We start from the raw sequence: 18,464 nt of genomic DNA, 5'->3' as shown, positions 1-18,464 counted from the left end.
ACATTCTATTCGGCTTTTGATTACCTTCCAAATGACACAAAAATTACGAAAAACGAATGAAATTTACTTGAGTTCTATGTAAAATATACATAGGGCCCTAGTAGCTTTTCACTTCTAAGGCCCTAACTCACGGTCCACTCACCCGATTTTAAAAAACTTTTTTTTCCTGGATTGGTATTGACAATACCTATCATTTGCCGTGTCATTTACATTTCCATCGTTTATCTTGCCATAAATATCACCAAAAGACCTTAAATCACTTAGGTGGCCCTAACTCACGAAGGGCCGACCCGAATATGCCCATCTTCGAACTTAGCCTCACTATTTTGACTATCTTTCAGGGAAAAAAAAATTTTGAAATCGGATTTGATTTACTCAAGATATCGACGTGACGGACAGACGGACAGACGGACAGACGGCCCAAATTTTTATTGCGGATTCGTCATCTATGAACATAGGCAAACACTTTGCCCTTACCGTCTGCTTCGAATTCCATCAATTACACACGGCATCGTAATCCTATAAGCCCCTTCGTACTTCGTACGGGGCTAAAAATAAGTTTCGCTATCCAGCGTGGAGACGTAGCTGCGATCATCGGAACGATTCCGCAAAATTCGAAGATAAAAGAAATTTTGTACTTAAATAGAAAATTTAGCCGCCGATTGTAAATTTTGATCACACACAAGAGATAATTTATTTTTCCACTCTCTGACTTATACACAAGCTATCCTAGCGTAAGTGTAATTAAAACAGTAATCAAATTTATCAGAACACTTACACCAACTTTTTGACCGTGACTGGGCTCATCGTTCTCAATTACAATGGTTATTTTATCCAACTCAACAAAGTTAATTCCATGCTCAAATACGAGCACATTGTTCCCTCTCAACAACGGAATATTCAATTCAATAAAACTTTCTTCACTGAATTCCCCCCAAACTCCTGTTTTCGGGAATATAGCAATGCTCGAATGGATGTTGTTTACACGGACATTCATCGCAGCGACATTTTCTCCGTTAGCATAGAAAACATTGACTGTATAGTCACCAGCAGCTTCCAACCAAACACCTGCGAACTCGACAAAAGCTGCATTGTCGTTTATTTGGCCAACATAGGAACCTCCAGATGCTGTAGAACTTTCTCTCACATTCGCTTCATTTATCCATCCGTCTTCGGCTTCGTAGGTACTACCAACGACCGTCTGTGGCCAAGGAGCCCAAACCTCCATCTCCGTGAGTCCAACGAAGTGATTACGATCTTCGTCTCTAGTGAACACTATCCGAAGCATTCGTGTCCTTACTGGAGTGAATTCAACAATGTTGACGTCATTGTTGATGCAGATCGATGGAACAGATTTTTGATTCTGCACTGGAGTCCAGTTTTGTCCATTGAACACTTCTATCGTTATGGACTTGTAACAGTCTGTCGAAAGGTTAAAACAGAATTAGCGGCCTGTTTAAATAGAAGAAAAAATGTATTTACGCACCCACATCACCTTCCCCGGTAGCAACATCCGAATAGACGTACAACTTAATTTGGCTGATAGTTTTGTATCTTCCAGGTCCAAAATCCAGCGAAAACCAATCAGTTGGATTTGGTGAACCATAGTTCGTCCATCGATTAGTGGGAACTTGATCGTAAAATATTCTTCCGTCCACAACATGCCAAACACTAGCGTGAATGCTGGTGAAACTTGCGTCGACCATTGGATATCCGTATCCATTCACATTTGCTGCGTAATTTTCCACCCTTTTCGCTCCATCGAAATTGGTATATTGTATTGGATGAGGAACAGCCACTTGCATAGGACCAACATCATTCTGTCTGGCAGTCAATTCACCGTTCACAAAGATTTGCATTCCGCTACCAGTTCCATAACGACTTCCATCGCGATCGTACAATACTGTAATGTTGTGGCCATGGTACGCAATATTCTCGGCAATAAAGTAATCCCAGCTCGGAAGTACCAAAGGGTTAACTTTGAACACATCGTCTGATTGAGGTTCTATACCAATCAGGTCGCCCAGTACATTGTCCGTATACGTCGAGTGAGCATAGTGATCGGAGTGGTTGCTAATCAAAAAGATTACATTTCACTTCGAGCTTTGTAACGAATGCAAGGAATTTACTCACAATCCGTCACAAACCCATAACTTTGTTGTAGGAGAATGACACTCAGCCACATACGGCTTTCCATTCTTAAATAGACTATGCCAATCATATTTAACCAATGATGCCATTTTAAAGGTCATCAATAGTGGTGACTTTATCACTATTTTATTGTACCGGAATCATGCACACATTCAAATAAAAGCATTTCCGCCAAAAAAATCATTTTTTAAATTAACGGACAAAAAAATTTCAGTTTTGTGGTGTCACTTACGACTATCTTCACAACAGACATGTCAAGAATTTTGTTTACCTGAATGGCAACATATTTTTGTATCTTTTCTTCACATTTTACCGACTGAATTAGCACGAAACGTATTGCAGGCAATTTCTAGGCACATAAAATTAAGGAATTGAACACTGAATGGCACAATTCACACCAAATTACTTTTAAAAATGAGATTTTCACAACACCCACAATGTTTGACCAAATTAATTTGACTTTAAAATTATTTCGGAGAATTTTTCCTAAATTCTGTTTAAGACACTAGCATGAGCACACTCGGAACTATTTTCTGTGCGAAATTGAAACTGAATCACTTTGTTTTACGCGAAATACTACAAATTTTTGACACAAACTTGTTTGAGATTTAAAATTTACTGTCCCGATTTGACATTTCATCAAAACAAAATTCAGTGAATCAGTCAAAACTGGATGAACTGAGTGAACAATACTACTCATACTACTGTAATTGCAAAGTGGCAAACTTAAGACCTTATGTGGAATTTGGGTGGAAAATGGCGCAAATCATATATTTCAGGAATTTATAAAGTGAAAAATCTTTCCGGTTTCGAGTTTTTTCGTCAAAAGACGAGACACGGGTATCTTTATTTTCAATTTTTAGCTGCTTTATGTAAAAAAATTGAGAAAAAAAATCATTTTGGCGTAGTCTATTGCGTGTCTGCGTATTTATGCAACAGTTGAACGAAATTTTCCACCTTTGCGTAGGCTGTGCTAGCGTAGCTTCTTATTTGGCTAGCTAACGAGTTCAAAGTGTGACCAGTTGAATATGGCCAAGAATTGCCGTTCCACCAGCAACATTGAGACGTTTGATTTCCATCGTACCATTGACTTCTCATTTCACACGTTGTTGGTCCATACAAACTATCGAATCCTTGACTATCGAACAGTTCTTGCCATGCTTCATCGTATTTTCTGTTCCTCTCCTCAGGAACCATGAATCTCCACGGGAAAAAACCGATTTCTTCTCGTGTATCCAAAAGTTGATTACTTGGATTGTTGTGTCTGGAAAGGAAAGAAGTGGAATGAATGGCAAATATGGTTATATAACCGTATGGTATACCGAAACATGTGATAAAAGAATTTCCTGTCATCATCCCAAAGAAAATTGAGAATGGCCTCTCTCAATGCATCCGCTCTTTGACGGAACTCCCCAGCAGTTACGTAATCCCCATTCAATGTTGCAATTTGAAATATGGCAACAGCGTTTGCATACATTTCCGAATTGAATGATGGCCGGTATCCCAGCCCACCATGATACGGATCATCTGTTTGAACAGAACTGGCAGACATTTCCATTGCATCGTCATGTGGAGAAATGAAATACAGTCCTAAAGTCGGATCGAATCGATCGTTCCAACCGTTGTAATTGTTGACGAGACCTAGTTGCTGAGATTTGATAAAATCAACATCTCCATTGAGCAGGAAAGACTTATATGCAGCGTCAGCTATCCATTCCGAATATTGTTGGGCGGCTCCACCTTCTCTTGACCAGAAGTTAATGTAATCCTGTAAACCAGAGACTTAATTTCCCTTTTCTCTTTAAATATTCTGTTTTTCTGTGCTGACTGACCTGGACATATCGCGTATTTCTTAACCACCTTGCCTCGTAAATATGATGTCCAGCGGCTGCATTGATCGTATCGAATTTCTGAGAATAGCCGACCCTGTGCACGAATTCTGTAATAATGTATCCAGCTCCAGGAACAGTGTACCGCAAATGTCGTTTTAGCGAGGACCAGCGATAGTAGTAGACGTCTTCGATTTCTTTGTCCGGTACCTCAACAAATGGAATGTTGTCCTTAAACCACTGTGGCTCAAAGAAACCTCTCAACTTGGTGTCTTTGTTGACGAAATTTGTTTCTCCGCCAGCAATGCTTATCACAGCCGTGATCAATATCACTTCTACAAACCTATTTGCAAACATTTCGAAGAGACAGTACACAACATTGTAATAAAATTCATTGCATGTTGTGATAACTCAACATTAATGGAGATAACAAAAGTGCGCTAAGGTAGGAGTTTAATCGAAAGAGGTAAATATAATGATAACTATGTGATAGCATGCTCTAGGTAGAGTAGAGATATGAGAATTCACTTCAGCAATATTGAAGTATCTACATAATCTCTCTGCTAACGAATAACATCCAGCGATGGCAATTTTCTGTGAATTTGAAATGTAGGGTAGGCGTACCAGTCCCGGACGTGTTTGAGTAGTCGGAAACCTATTGTTCTTTCATTCACAAAAAAGCTTTCATGAATGAAAGAATTCATGTCCGAAGACAGGACAATTTTTGAATGAAAATTACAACACAGGGCGTAGCGAAAAAAATGAAATTTCCAATTTTTTTCCCATGGCAATAAAACGTTTTTCACAAAAAAGGCTCCCGAAGTTTCAGCTGAGGTGAGAAAAGTACTTTTCACAAAGATGGCGAGAATATTGGCTTCTTCTACTTTTCTTCTACTTTGGAAGCATTTGTTGTGAAAAACATCGTGCTTAACTCGGGAAAAAAGTTAAAATGATAATTTTTTTTGTTGATGCTACGTCTGTTGAAAGTTTTGGGTAGAAAATGTCTGTTTTCTCCCCTCTTGATTTGACGGGGGATAGAATAGACATATTATCCCCGAATACCTTGGTTTTTGTTTTCAAAAAACGGTTTTAATCACTTCTGGAAAAAAAGGAAATTCCAACTTAGTTTGGAGTTTCTTCTTCCCTTGGTGAACCAATAATTGATTTTCCCGATTTTCAACTTAGAAATGATCTATTTTCAGACTGTATGATGTAAATTATGTAACAAAAGACTTTAGCCAAAATTGTTTTACTGTTTTTATCAAAAGCAACGCACTACACCTAGCATGAACATAAGAAATATTTGGAGGCTGATGAAGTCACAGTAGGCACTGCGTTTCTTTCGTAAAGATAGATGACTGGTTTTCGTTGTACGATTTAAAACACACAATACAATCAATCTTAAGCGGTAGCTCTCATCACAAAAGCCTCCAAATTGGACATTTGTCAAAGGAGTGTTCATGCTAGGAGCAGTCCGCTGTCAAAAGCCATTGCAGTTCAATGAATTGATTATCGTTTAAATCTATACTTATTAGTGATGGAAGTGTCTATGCATAATTTACGGCTCTTTTTTTAATAATGCAAGAGTTCTACAACGACTTTTCATCTGATAAAATGGAAGTGATGAACATATACAATGCATTAAATATTGCATGATTTATTGCAATTCATTCACGTTTCATTTTGGCCTACAAAAACTGTCAATTTGCATAATTGGATAACACTGTTACCATAACAGTAACAACACTGTGTACTTCCGTACCACGACAGCCATCTCAAGCCATATTCTTCTTCGGTTCGTCATGTTGGGAATTAATATTTCATTTTCATTAACTTAGTCTGCAAAGTTTTGTAGAAATGTTCCTAGACGGCATATGAATGCGAATGAATGAATGGATGTGGAAAGAATTAGATATTCAACTGTTCAACAAATATTGACGAAGAGTTCGTGTTGAATTTGCAATTTGAGTATGAGCTGAGCAAATTATAATCTTACCGATTGAAGTCAGGAATTTCTAGGAAGTTTAAAAAAGTCGACCAAATTAACAAAGTTTTATTGATTCGATATCAGTGCACAACGGAAGTGGTTCGAGTAATAAATTATTTATTTGACACAACCGATGATCAAAGAAATGTTTCGAAAATGTGAAGTGAAGGAAATTATTTCTTCTGATGACAGATCAGGGAAGAAAATGTCTATTTTCTCCCCTTTTGTTTTGACAAGGACATTTAGATATTCGCCCGAACCGTAATATTTGCTTTTGTTTTGAAAAATCACTCAGCTCTGGCCGCGAAACTTTGTTCTTGTTGGAATTTCCTATTTTATACACTTGATAAACAGCGGATATTTGACGATCCGAGCCGAAGTCGGATGCTGACGCTGAGCCGCAGAAAAAAAATATTTCATTGAAAAAATTAAAGGTTTTTGGTGCAGAAGAATGTAAATAACTATTACCACGACAGAGTAAAGTTAACCAGGCAGGAGCGCTGGTTTGACTAGGGATCTGAATAATCTAGTAGCCCTATATTTTTTGCGAATAAAATTTTTCAATTTATGTCAGTGTTCATTTGAGTTCATTTTCATCCCGTGTATTAGGTCCCTTATTTGACGTTTCGAAAATGAACCGCTCCTGCCTGGTTTATTTTACTCTGCCGTGCTATTACTCAAGTAAGGTAGGTATTTTGTGATTGGGTTGCAGTCACTTAGACTTGGTAAAACAAGAAGTTCCTAACAAAGATGGAATCTACTATTTAGGGATGGGAGGCGTTCAAAATTATCGATAATATCAATCGAAAGAAATTATCGATAATCGATTAATCATATCGTTATCGATAATTTTATAATTATCGATAATTATCAAAATATCGAAATTCGATAATTATCAAAATATCGATATTTTGATATTTATCTGAAAATTCATGATAATATACCGATATATCGGAATATATCGATAAATATCGGATTTTCGGACCGAAATATCGATATATCGAATTATCGATATCTTGATAATTATCAAAATATCAATAATTATAAAAAGTCGATAATTATCGATTATCGATAATTGAAAATTATCGATAATCATTTTCATTATCGCCCATGCCTACTACTATTCATCAAAGCAAAAAATGCACTCTCTCAGTTCCATTGTTTGCGTTATTCTTCTAATTGAAATAATTGTTTCCGTTTTGCCTAAAAGTGGGTTCGAATTTCGCAATACAATAGTGCAATCCCAACCGATCCAATTAATCTTGTCGAACTGTTGGAACAAAATCAACAAGAAAAAGATTGCTTTCTTCCTCCTTATTACTTGGCATTCAATATTCGAGTATTCTTGTCTGCACCACATGTGGTCGTACAATTTCAAGGGTAGTTAGTCGTCATCATCCATATTTTATTAGTTTTTTAAAAGGCTGACTTTATGTCTGTCGTAATGTGTACAAATGTATTACCACTTAACAAAACTCTTCTGTTTTGTGATGATTTTTTTTCGGTTCGTTCTTATTTCACAAGACATAATCTGTATGGCTCTTTGTGTCTTTATACTCTGTACACGTTGTGTACATTCAAAGATTTGATTTGGGGTGAAATGTTTATGTTTGTTTAAATGTTTTTTTCATTTGATTGCGTTGAGAAATTGGGAAAAATTTTACTGCCTTTGCTATTAAAGAAAATAATTTATGAGATAAACTATTGCCACACAGGCATAAAAAGTGTTGGAATTTCTCGGATATCATAACAGAAAATGATAAACTCGACGAAAAGATAATTGGATACAAGAAGTTGGTTTTCAAATTAAAGTCGCAGATAAAGACCGAAGAGAAAAACTTTCGAGACAAATTATTTCGTTTTTTGTTTTGATTTACTTTAAATGCTTTGGTGTAGCAGTAACCTAAAATTTGTTTCGTGTTGTGAGTGTGAGTGGCATAATTACTTTTCCTAACTAATGTTGAAATGTAGCGACTTCTTATGCTAACTTGTGCTAAAAGGCTTTTTTAGTGAACTCGATTCCGAGCATTTTAGCATGCGTTAGGAAAATAACTATTTTAATTACAAAACTAAAATCTAAGTTTTTTCTGGATATAACGGTAATAGTTATTTATTTATTTTTTTTATATTCATTTACTCACTCGCATAAACATTCGTTAAATAAACTTTTCTCTGATGACAATTCAGGCGAAAAAAATTCTGCTTTCTCCCAGAGGAAAGAAAATAGAATTTTTCTCCCCTCAATTGTCAGTTCGTTTTTGTTTCAAAAACTCGAATTAATATTTTCGTTTCGTGGAGAAAAGCGGTTATACTTTACTTAAAAGAAGTAACAGACCTAGCTGTTACGATGCGTAAAAGGGTAAAAGTTAGATATTTGTAGGGTAATCGGCAGGTAGTTGCAGAAAATGAGAGATTATTTGTCCGAAATTTTCTACTATTGACTTAATTTTTTTATTTTGTACTATAACAGTAAAAAACTTGTCCAACACGTGAACAATAGACAAAAAACATTAGAAACGAATTCTATTGGGTTCTATTGTTAACATGTTCGACGACTTTTTGATAGCAGTCGAAAAGTCACCGCACATATGAGCAATCAAACAATGGATTACACACAATATATGTCCTATTGTTCTATTGTTTGCGATTATTTTCTTCTATTATTCAGAATGTACGGCTACTTTTTGACAGCTAAATTTTTATTGTAAACAATAAGCCTCGGAAAACTTTTGAACATTGTCGAATAGAACTAAAAAACGAACCATCAGAACACTCGGAGCGTTTGCTGCGACTGCGCCCCGTACGAGCCCGTATATCTATTGCGTACGTGACCCTAGTGCGTATGTCGCCTCCGTAAATGTAGTGAAAGAAAAATTATTATGAAATGCGCATAGCGCAATTATGAAGCCCCGTAGGACGTTCCTTTCAAATGTAACTTAAATTTCAAATAGCCCTAAAATTTTAATTTATTGAGTATAAATACTACACAAAGGGCCTAGTACGGCCTCAGTCCGAGGACCCAAATTTAAATTTTTTTTGAACAACATTTTATTCGGACTTCGATTACCTTCTAAATGAATTAAAAATTAGGAAAAACGGATCAAAATTACTCGAGTTATATGCAAAATACACATAGGATTCTAGTAGCGGCCATAGTCCAAAGACCCAAATTTAACAATTTTTTCAACGACATTTTATTCAGTGTTTAATTACCTTCCAAATGTATGCAAATGTAAATTCGGAAGAATGGACGTGTTATATGCAAAATACACATAGAGCCGAGTAGCCTTTCACTTCTAAGGCCCTAACTTACGGTCCTCTCACCCGATTTAAAAAAACTTTTTTCCTGACAAATTTTTTATTGCAAATTCGTCATCTATGAACATAGGCAAACACTTTGCCCTTACCGTCTGCTTCGAATTCCATCAATTACACACGGCATCGTAATCCTATGAGCCCTTTTGTACTTCGTACGGGGCTAAAAATTAAAAAGGTTATTGCCTCGAGTCATTGAAACATATTGTTTTCAAATTGAATGTTAATGCTTCGAACAGGCATCTTTTCGCATAGGTATTGGACTCGAATATATGTTAAAAATTTTAGGATTTGAAACAAAAAGCAAACGCTTTCAATGTTGCTATGCAATCCTTACAAATTGTAGAAAAAGCAAAGACTTGCTTAATCTTATCAAAAAGGTAAGAAAAACCATTGACTCTATCTCTCTAAAATAAATTAAAGCCGAAAAGTTACCTATTCCCGAATGGGTAACCAACAATGAAATTGTATAGTGCATGCATCCCGCCCGATATTATATCATGTTTACAAGACTGGAAATTTATAAATTGGCAAAAAACTAAATTGCACAAGTTATCATTTCTCTAGCGCATGTAATACATTTATATTAGCGGCAGACTTTTTGTATCAAGTTTTCGAATCAAGTTTTTGCCCATCGAGAGAAACTGAAAACTTTTTCCCGATAAATATACTACCTCACATGAAAAGATAAGTGCCGTTGGGTAATTCTTGTTGCATATTGAGCTGTGTGTAGTTGGCTTGGTTATAAGATTGAACGGCAAAAAGAAAACAACAACCACCTTTTTGTCTTAAGACTTTCGAAATCTATTTCAAAGTTTTTAGTTTCACTTGAAGCTGCTAAAGTTACTCTTTCCGTGCTAGTTAAATTATTCGACTTGCACAAACAAAAAATTAGCTTAAAAACGAAGTTCTCAAACTTGGAAAACACTCTCCTTGTGTAACGTTTTTTTTTTTTTTCTAGCAATTTGATTTTTTACACGCCAAACAACAAATTGAGCACGTAATGTAAGTAAATAAAACGTTTCCTTTCGTGGTTTTTGTATGTTTATTCCATCTATGGACTCCATCCATTTATCAGCTAGATGAACTAAATTCCCGGCAATTCCGGTTCCAATAACAAGACCAAAAAACAGCGATTTTCTGGAATTTCCACTGGATTAGGCATGCACCAACAGTTAACACCGTGAAGTGCATAATCTCAATCTATTGGAATGGAAATGTTGTGCCGACGTTTTTCATGCCGATATGTGGAAAGCGTCGCATGAATTATGACAATTTCACTACCAGTCCATAAAATCACCATTTCGTTGCTTGCATCGAAATAGTATTTTACATGCTACATGTGTCGAAAACCATACTTTTCATGTTTCAAGCACTTCTTTCGACGCCCTCAGCATGTAAACTTCATTACATAACTCGGGATAAAAATGAAAAGTCTTGTTTTCGTGTGTTTATTGACCTCGGCTTCGCCTCGGATCAACAAAATTCACACGAAAACTCTACTTTTCATATTTTTGTCACTCGTTATGTAATAGTACATTACTATACAAGTGAAGTAATTTGATATCTCGTATCCAGATGAGTAAAAGTATCCGAGGGCTTTAGCCCGAGGTACTTTTACTCATCGTGATACGAGATATCAAATTATTTCACGTGTAAAGTATGGCGTTTTACTTTACGAGCGAGGTAAAGGATCTTCACTAGTGAGGGAATGGCCACATTACCTTACTAGTAAAGTAAAATACTATTATCTGCCTAGAACGATAATCTCGATGTTATCTCTCCCACATGTTTATTTTGACGATTTGGATTATATGCCTCGCCTTTGGCTCGGCAACCTCCAAATCCTCAAAATAAACATTTTAGACAGAGGTGCATTATCTGCATGATAATCTACTATTACATGCCTTTGTTTTCTGTAGGGTCGAAAGTACACACCTTATTATTACACATCTAGGGAAAACAAGAAATTTGGTTTAGGTTTCAAAAGCATATAATATCCATTACTTAACTCGGGATAAGAGTTGAAGAGTCTCGTTTTCGTGTGTTTATTGACCTCGACTTCGTCTCGGATCAACAAAACTCACACGAAAACTCTACTTTTCATATTTTTGTCCCTCGTTATGTAATAGTATATTTCGTACCTAAGACTAAAAGTCTTTTTTAGCCTGTGAGAGGTTTACAGTCAGAGCCGAAGGCGAGGTGTGGAATCGAATACGCTAAAAAAGACTTTTAGTCCGTGGTACAAATAATATTTTTTATATTCGACGAAGACAAAGTCGATTCCAGACCTCGCAAATCTCTCAAACCAAAAAAAGGCTTTTAGTCCTAGGTACGAAATATACTATTTCGCAATAAAGGCAACGGAAAGTCCTACTTTTCGTCACTCGTTGGGAAAATAACTAGTGTGCTCGGTGCTGTAGACTCAAATTTGCCCATTTGCTCCCATTCGTATCTCCAAAGAAATTAATATTTAAGGAACATTGTATACGTACTAGTATGCTCCCTCGGTGCTAAATGCGCACACTGCAATATCTTCGGTACATTGTGCCGAGTAGAAACAAAACAAAAACTTATGTGTGCTGTAAATAACTGGAAGGATTTAAATGTAAAGTAAACTGTAGGGTCAACGTGACATTAACTGCGATATATAAATTTGCACGAAATAATTTTTGTGACACGCATTATGCATGTGATGGCGCAGATAACCATTATAAATCCCCTAAAATAATAATAAATAAAGTGCGTGCCACTTTTGGCTTACGATTGTAAACATTGAATATTTACAAGATAATATTTACACAAAAGGGTAAACTTATGCAAATAAAAAATATTGTGAAAAGAGAACGCAGTTTGCAGTAATATGTTTAAAAAAATTCATATTATTGCAATTCGTTTAGCATATCCTATATCCTATAGATTCTATAGTATAGAAACAACTGCGGACCTATGCCATACTTCGTTGTATGCATTTGTTTTCTGTACGGCAGACCTAACGCTCTGTATTATAGTCAAAAATTGTATCAAATTTCATAAAAGTAGGTAGGTATTTACCATCTGTCTCATAGTGCTCTGAAAGGTAACACAAGAAAAAAAACCTTTAAAACTGCATCTTCTGTGCACTCACGGAGTAATGAAGTGGAGAATGATTTTCGAAATTTTGTTTTATTTTTGTTATTTTTTTGAAAGATTTTTTAAAGATATTGATGGGTATATGGGTAGGCAGCATTATATAGGCAGGCATGTCTCTTATGCCTTAAAACAGAGTAAATATGAATGTATAATAGCATACGGTGGGCGATTTTCTTAACTAAAAATGGATTTATGTGTTATATAAATATGCCAAGTTCTTTCTTTCGTTTTTTTTTTGTTCTGTTCAGATTTTATGAAGACTAATAGCAGATGGGGATTTAACGATCGAAGGGTTTGATGTTCGAGCGTGTTATATTTCATTTATTGACATTAAATTTACATGAAAATTTATTTTATTGAACTCTTTGTTGGAATGATTATTCCTTTGAGGCACAATGATTGGACTCTTTTTAGTATCATGTCAAACATTTTGAATAATAAAAAATTCTAATGCATTTCAGCATGTTGCGTTAGTTCTTGTGAGTTAAAAATATTAGTGTGCTCGCTTCAGCATTACAGTCTTTTACATTTCAAATGTCTCACTGTCAAATTTTTCAGAGAATTTCATTGTGTCATTGCGAATTCACAATGACATTCTTTGGAAAAAAGAACAGTGAGACATTTGAAATGTTAAAGCCTGTAATACAAATAATTTAAATAAAATGAAACGACTAGGTGCAGATGCAATCGTACTACGTCTCACCTTTTGGGTCAGGTCCCTTGACTCATGAACTTATCAAAAAACGTTGAAACATTCTTTTATTTTAATTTCGAAACTCCCTTCTCTAAATTAACACCAGCTGATACATAAAAACTACTGTAAAAATAAACAATAAAATCGAAAACAAAGATTAGGAGATAATACCACAGGAAGTGGGAAAACATCCAAAAATAATTGGCAATTTTAAATCTCTTGTAAAACAGAAAATTCATGCATTGTGCCGACTCATGACCCAAGATAGTGAGTAAAGTTTGGGAAAATATTGCCTGCTGGAATCGTCAATCGGAATATTGCATTTTTCGTCGATTGGAACAAAGTTTTCGAAAATCGGTTCAGACTTACTATAGTTATCAGGGAAAAACTCTTCCGGGAACCACCAGAACATTAGATCGATTTTGATCATCTGAAAACCATACCTCATAAGCTTGATTTTTCAATGAAGGAAGCAAAAATTTTGAAAATCTGTTCCACCAAGTTATCGTCCCATCCAGAAAATAGACAAAAATTGTTTTAGGAATAACGCCCTCATCAGTACGATTTTGTCCAGCCATACGAACTTGACCCAAACAATGTTATTGATGGTCGATTCAAACCAAAAGTTATAACACTAATTCCGGATTTCCCATGTTTTCGCGCCATCTTTGCAAGTTTTAAACATTCCCTCACTATTTGAATAGCCCCTTATAGTACAATACGAACGTATCTAAAGTATAGTTTCCATAGAACAAAGGAACTGTCATGTAAACGGAGTAAAAAAATGAAATAAATTCAATTTCCACTCCGTTTGTATGACACTTCTTTTGTTCTATTTTACAACTGTCATATAGACGGAGTCTAAACGGGGTGCTCTTTTTAAGTGGAAACTATACTTAACAAGTAACGTCCATATCGCTTAAGGAATGGATTGGAATTCAAGTTCGGCTGGTGACATTGAAATAACACGATGTTCTCAATCAATCAATGATCTCATTATGAAATTTATTTATGTGCTCCGCAAACTTTCAGCCAGCTGAATACACTGACATGACACAAATAAATATATATTTAGGTAAAAGATGGAGGTTACAGTAAAAAAATCCAGTAAATGTTTTTAAATACTGAAAATTTACGAAGCAGCATTCAATTGATGCTTCGACGTCCAAGTCAGTAAAATTTATTGCTAGAATGAAGCGTTTAATACTAAGAAAAAGTGTGTCTATTTATGCAATTTTCCTTATAATTATGATCCGGTTAAGTGGTAAGCTATGAGAAAATTATACAGAATGGAACGTCGACAAATCGTATCATATTTTTATTTGCACTTTTAAAGATGCTGCAGAGAGAAAATTCATAAAGGTGGAATGTAAAGATGGAAGGGGATTGTCTTGTCCGAATGGCTTTGATACAAGAGAAAGAATGAAAGGATGTCTCATTGACAACACGTATCGGTCACATGAATATTATTGTTGCAACTCCAGTTAGTTTGTTAAATAAATGTGATTTTACTTACACACTAAGATTAGATCAGTATTCATCAAGAATATCATTTGTTTTAAACACTACAGAGAAATTAACTATTTTCTCACCTCTAATGAAACTCCGATAGTTTTTCTTGTTACTCGCTGCGCTCTTATGACCAAAGACACCTGCGAAAATCCTTCTTTTGTCCACTCAAACGAGTTGAAAAAATGGAACTGTTTGAAACAACAATAACCCACTTTGTATGTTCACTATTACAATTACATCTCAAGTGATTAAACCCACTGTTCCATTTCCATTCATTAAAAAGGATGTAATTGATTCGAATAACGCCATAAAATGACATAAACGAGGCATAAATTAATTTTCAAAGGCTTAAAGCCATCGTATTTTCCGTAATTAGTCAGCGTTCACTTTCTTCGTCAAACATATTGCGGTATATTCGTCAAATCAAAACATATATGAACTACAGCATTTGAATTATTTAATCTCCTGACATATAGACGACAACTCCATTGAGATTTAACCAAATTCTCAAATGTGCATTGAAGTTAATGTAAATGTAAACGGGAGCCAAAGTTGAACAAGTTGCTCTCGATTTCTGTTTGAAATGTAATAGAAATATTTCCATTAAATTTCAGTTAAGGGAATTTACGGGTATACGCTGAAGAGGTGATTGTGGTTGGAGTGGGGAAATTGTCGTTAACGGTTTGATTACTTTTCCATACAGAGCAAAGTTTTCTGATTTACATTTTTGTAAAAGAAAAATTCTGATTTTTTTTCATATTCATATTTATTTCCGGTTTTATCACTTCTGTTTGTTTCAAAACGTATTATGGAAGACTCATTTTCTCAGGCGGTGATGTAGAATGAAAGTGATAATAGTTTCAAAGCGGCAAAATAAAAAAAAACCATTGGGAGTTGCGGGATAATGGTAAATTTGTACCAAGAAAACACAGGAAAACAGAGGACGATGTAACTCTTCTAGACATTTTATTGTTGAACTAATTCAGGCCGTAAGTGCAATTCAGTCGGTGAACCAGTAGATGAACCAATAAAATGAAAAATGTTTTTTAATTCACTCTGATGTCAGAATATCGCGAACGGGCAAATGCAAAGCTGACAAATTTGCATTTTAAATTGAGAAATGAAATCTCTGAGACACAGAATTTTCAAGAGGCGCTTTTTCCGTGATTCGTGACAAATGTGCCTTTCAAACTGCGCACCTATCTTTGAAAAATATTTCGATATGTTTGCGAATTCGCCCTTTCCAGAAGATAATTCCATGAATATGTCGTTCACATTCTATAGACACGTCTGCATTTACCGAAATTCCCATTCCCGCAACTCACCGCAAAGTAGAAAAAAACGTTGAATGTAAGTACTGAAAGCTGCAGTGCCATAGATAAGAGGAAATTGTGTGAAAATTATTATGTTTGAGTTCGAAAAAGTGGAAAATAATGGAACATCTATGAAAGGCGGTAAAAAGGTGCACATTTTCATTTATTTGTGCGCTTCGGTTGATATGGAAATAAATGCAGTGCAAATAGCATATATACATATCTAGCATAAAGGAAAAGAAACTCACATTTAATGACGCAAAATGGTAAGCGCGATTCTCCCGTTTTTTACGATTGTTTTTCTTATTTTAATGCGGAAGAAACGTTAAAATGAATTTGCTTTGTGGAAATTCTTTCGTCTCCGTTTTCTTATAATTAAATTGTAAAACACTAAAAGCGTTGATATAGACGCTGCATCTGACAATTTTAATTAGAGAACTAAATAGGAAATGAAATTTTTGAAAGTATAAAACTTGTTAATCGTTAAAGAAGTGACCGATATCGCACTATAAGTAACAATAAGTGTTGCGGAACGGGTGACGAAATCATGTCAGAAGGTTGTGAAAACAGCTTTTTGGCAATAGCCAACGCACTTCAAGCAAAAGTGGTCATAGTGGTCAGCTGCATAAAGTACTCTATTTTACAGTTGTGTGACACACTATCAAGTCTCTGTACCCTATTTAGAGTACCACTCAGCTTGAAGCGCTTATTCTATCTTTGCGAAAATTGTGCGAAGCAAGTGAAAATTATGACTGAGAGAAAGAGAAAGAAGATTTTCTTATGATTTTCGGAAATATTTTTAGAATCTCATACTTAGCCAGGTGAACTCTGCAGGTTATCGCGTGTATTCGTTCACATATAATGTTTGTTTTGTTTTTCTTTTACAGTTTGTAAACCAAAGGTATATGCAGAATCAGCAACAGCTGAACATCTCCAGCTGGTCGACAAAGACAATAACTTTGTATCGAAAACAATTCAAAGGCGAGCTACATACAGTACATACACACGTTAAGGTCATCTATGAGCGCAGGTATCACGTATGACTGTATACTTTGAGCAGGTCGCAAATCTGTAGACAAGGAATCACTTTAATGAATTTGAAAAGCAAACCTTGTTTCCATACAGTGTCTAAGGCTGCACTCAAATCGATGAAAACGACGCCTGTTTTAAGCTTTCTTTGGAATCCAGACTCAGTGTGGTTTGATTGTATATTATACAAACAGATTATGTTTTTTGATCAGCTGGTGAAGTTCCGCTGTTGCTGATTCTGCATAAGCCTTTGGTTTACAAACTGTAGCTTCGAACGATAATTTGAGCCGTTGAAACCTAGAAACTTACTTCGAAAAACAATTTTGTTGCTGTCGTAAATAACGCTTTATTATGAACCTATGTCAGCTAAACTAAAAGTAATCACACCCTCAACTTATTCACCAAGATTATGCTGTCGCGTTCAGCTCTCGTAATTGTGTTCAACGCAACATGTTCATCTAAAAGTCTGATTAGACCATTCTTGAGCTGTCTATCATTGTCAAGGTACCCCAGTTCGTCATACGACTCGATATTAGCCATGATAGCGAAATAGAAATTATTGTGTTCCATATCTTCCGCTTGCAGACTTCGAAAGTCTTTGTGCACTTTTGAGCTTCCCGTTGTTGGAATATCACGATGGGTTGTACGTCGTACAAGAATGGCCGGCATTTGGTTTTCCGATACTCCTTTGAGCCGATGATCATTTGGTAAACTGGCGTACACTGATTTGGGAGGTATGTGATCGGCCTCCATATAGCCCGCCAATGAATTCTTTTTCACGTCTCCGTACAGACCGGTTTCACCTTCCCAATCTCTGATGTACTGCTCTTTAACTGTAGCATCGCCATTTCTAGCTTCTTCTTAAGTCAATTTTGCTTCCGTATTTAGTAAATGAAGCAGAAAATTCAATAAAATTAATGATTTCATGATTGCTGAAATCCACTCCACTTATTTCGCAAAAATATATTCGACTGAATTGAGTTTGAAATGCAACTGCAATTATCACACACGCTCCTTTGTTGTATGCTACATGCATGCTATAGGAAGCAGACACACACAAAATTTGATAAGAATCTTTTAACCAACGTCACACAATTCATGACTAAAGAAAACAAATCAATGTGAACTGATTTAAATGAGAGCCGATGCATTTTACAAAATACAAATTAGGTTCAAGGATTTTACAAACGAAATCAAAATTAAGGAAAATATTATTAGCAGCGACACGGTGCTGCGGGAATAGACAAAGAAAACCACAACTTTTTTTACTATTCACCCTCTGCTCCTACTACCCCCAACTTATTTTATTCGTAATCTAGGCGTCCATACGAGTTCAACACGCCTCATATGGTTACGATTTGGCCGAGATATTAAATTTCAAAACTTGGAAATTTGTAGAAATTTGTATGAAGAAATCGATTTTCATAAATTTTGAAATTAATGAATTTTACCAACCTTTGTTACTTTGTCACTTTGTTACAACGAAACTTTTGAATTTACCG

The 18,464-nt window shown here is 35.6% G+C and overlaps 1 protein-coding gene across 1 annotated transcript; it reads right to left on the bottom strand.

Moving 5' to 3' along the window:
* Positions 1-714: 714 nt before the first annotated feature.
* LOC119076820 (beta-L-arabinobiosidase-like) lies at positions 715-4,391 on the bottom strand. Its single transcript, XM_037183814.1, has 6 exons — positions 3,984-4,391; positions 3,474-3,919; positions 3,065-3,415; positions 2,134-2,205; positions 1,487-2,073; positions 715-1,422 (listed from the first exon to the last, which is right to left on the bottom strand). The coding sequence occupies exons 1-6, from the start codon at positions 4,335-4,337 to the stop codon at positions 725-727; spliced, it is 2,508 nt and encodes an 835-aa protein (XP_037039709.1). The 5' UTR covers positions 4,338-4,391; the 3' UTR covers positions 715-724.
* Positions 4,392-18,464: the final 14,073 nt, after the last annotated feature.

Source organism: Bradysia coprophila, unplaced genomic scaffold (assembly GCF_014529535.1).
Source record: "Bradysia coprophila strain Holo2 unplaced genomic scaffold, BU_Bcop_v1 contig_232, whole genome shotgun sequence".
Classification (NCBI taxonomy): domain Eukaryota; kingdom Metazoa; phylum Arthropoda; class Insecta; order Diptera; family Sciaridae; genus Bradysia; species Bradysia coprophila.
The sequence above is the reverse complement of the archived record's forward strand: the minus strand, read 5'-3'. Positions and strand labels throughout refer to the sequence as shown.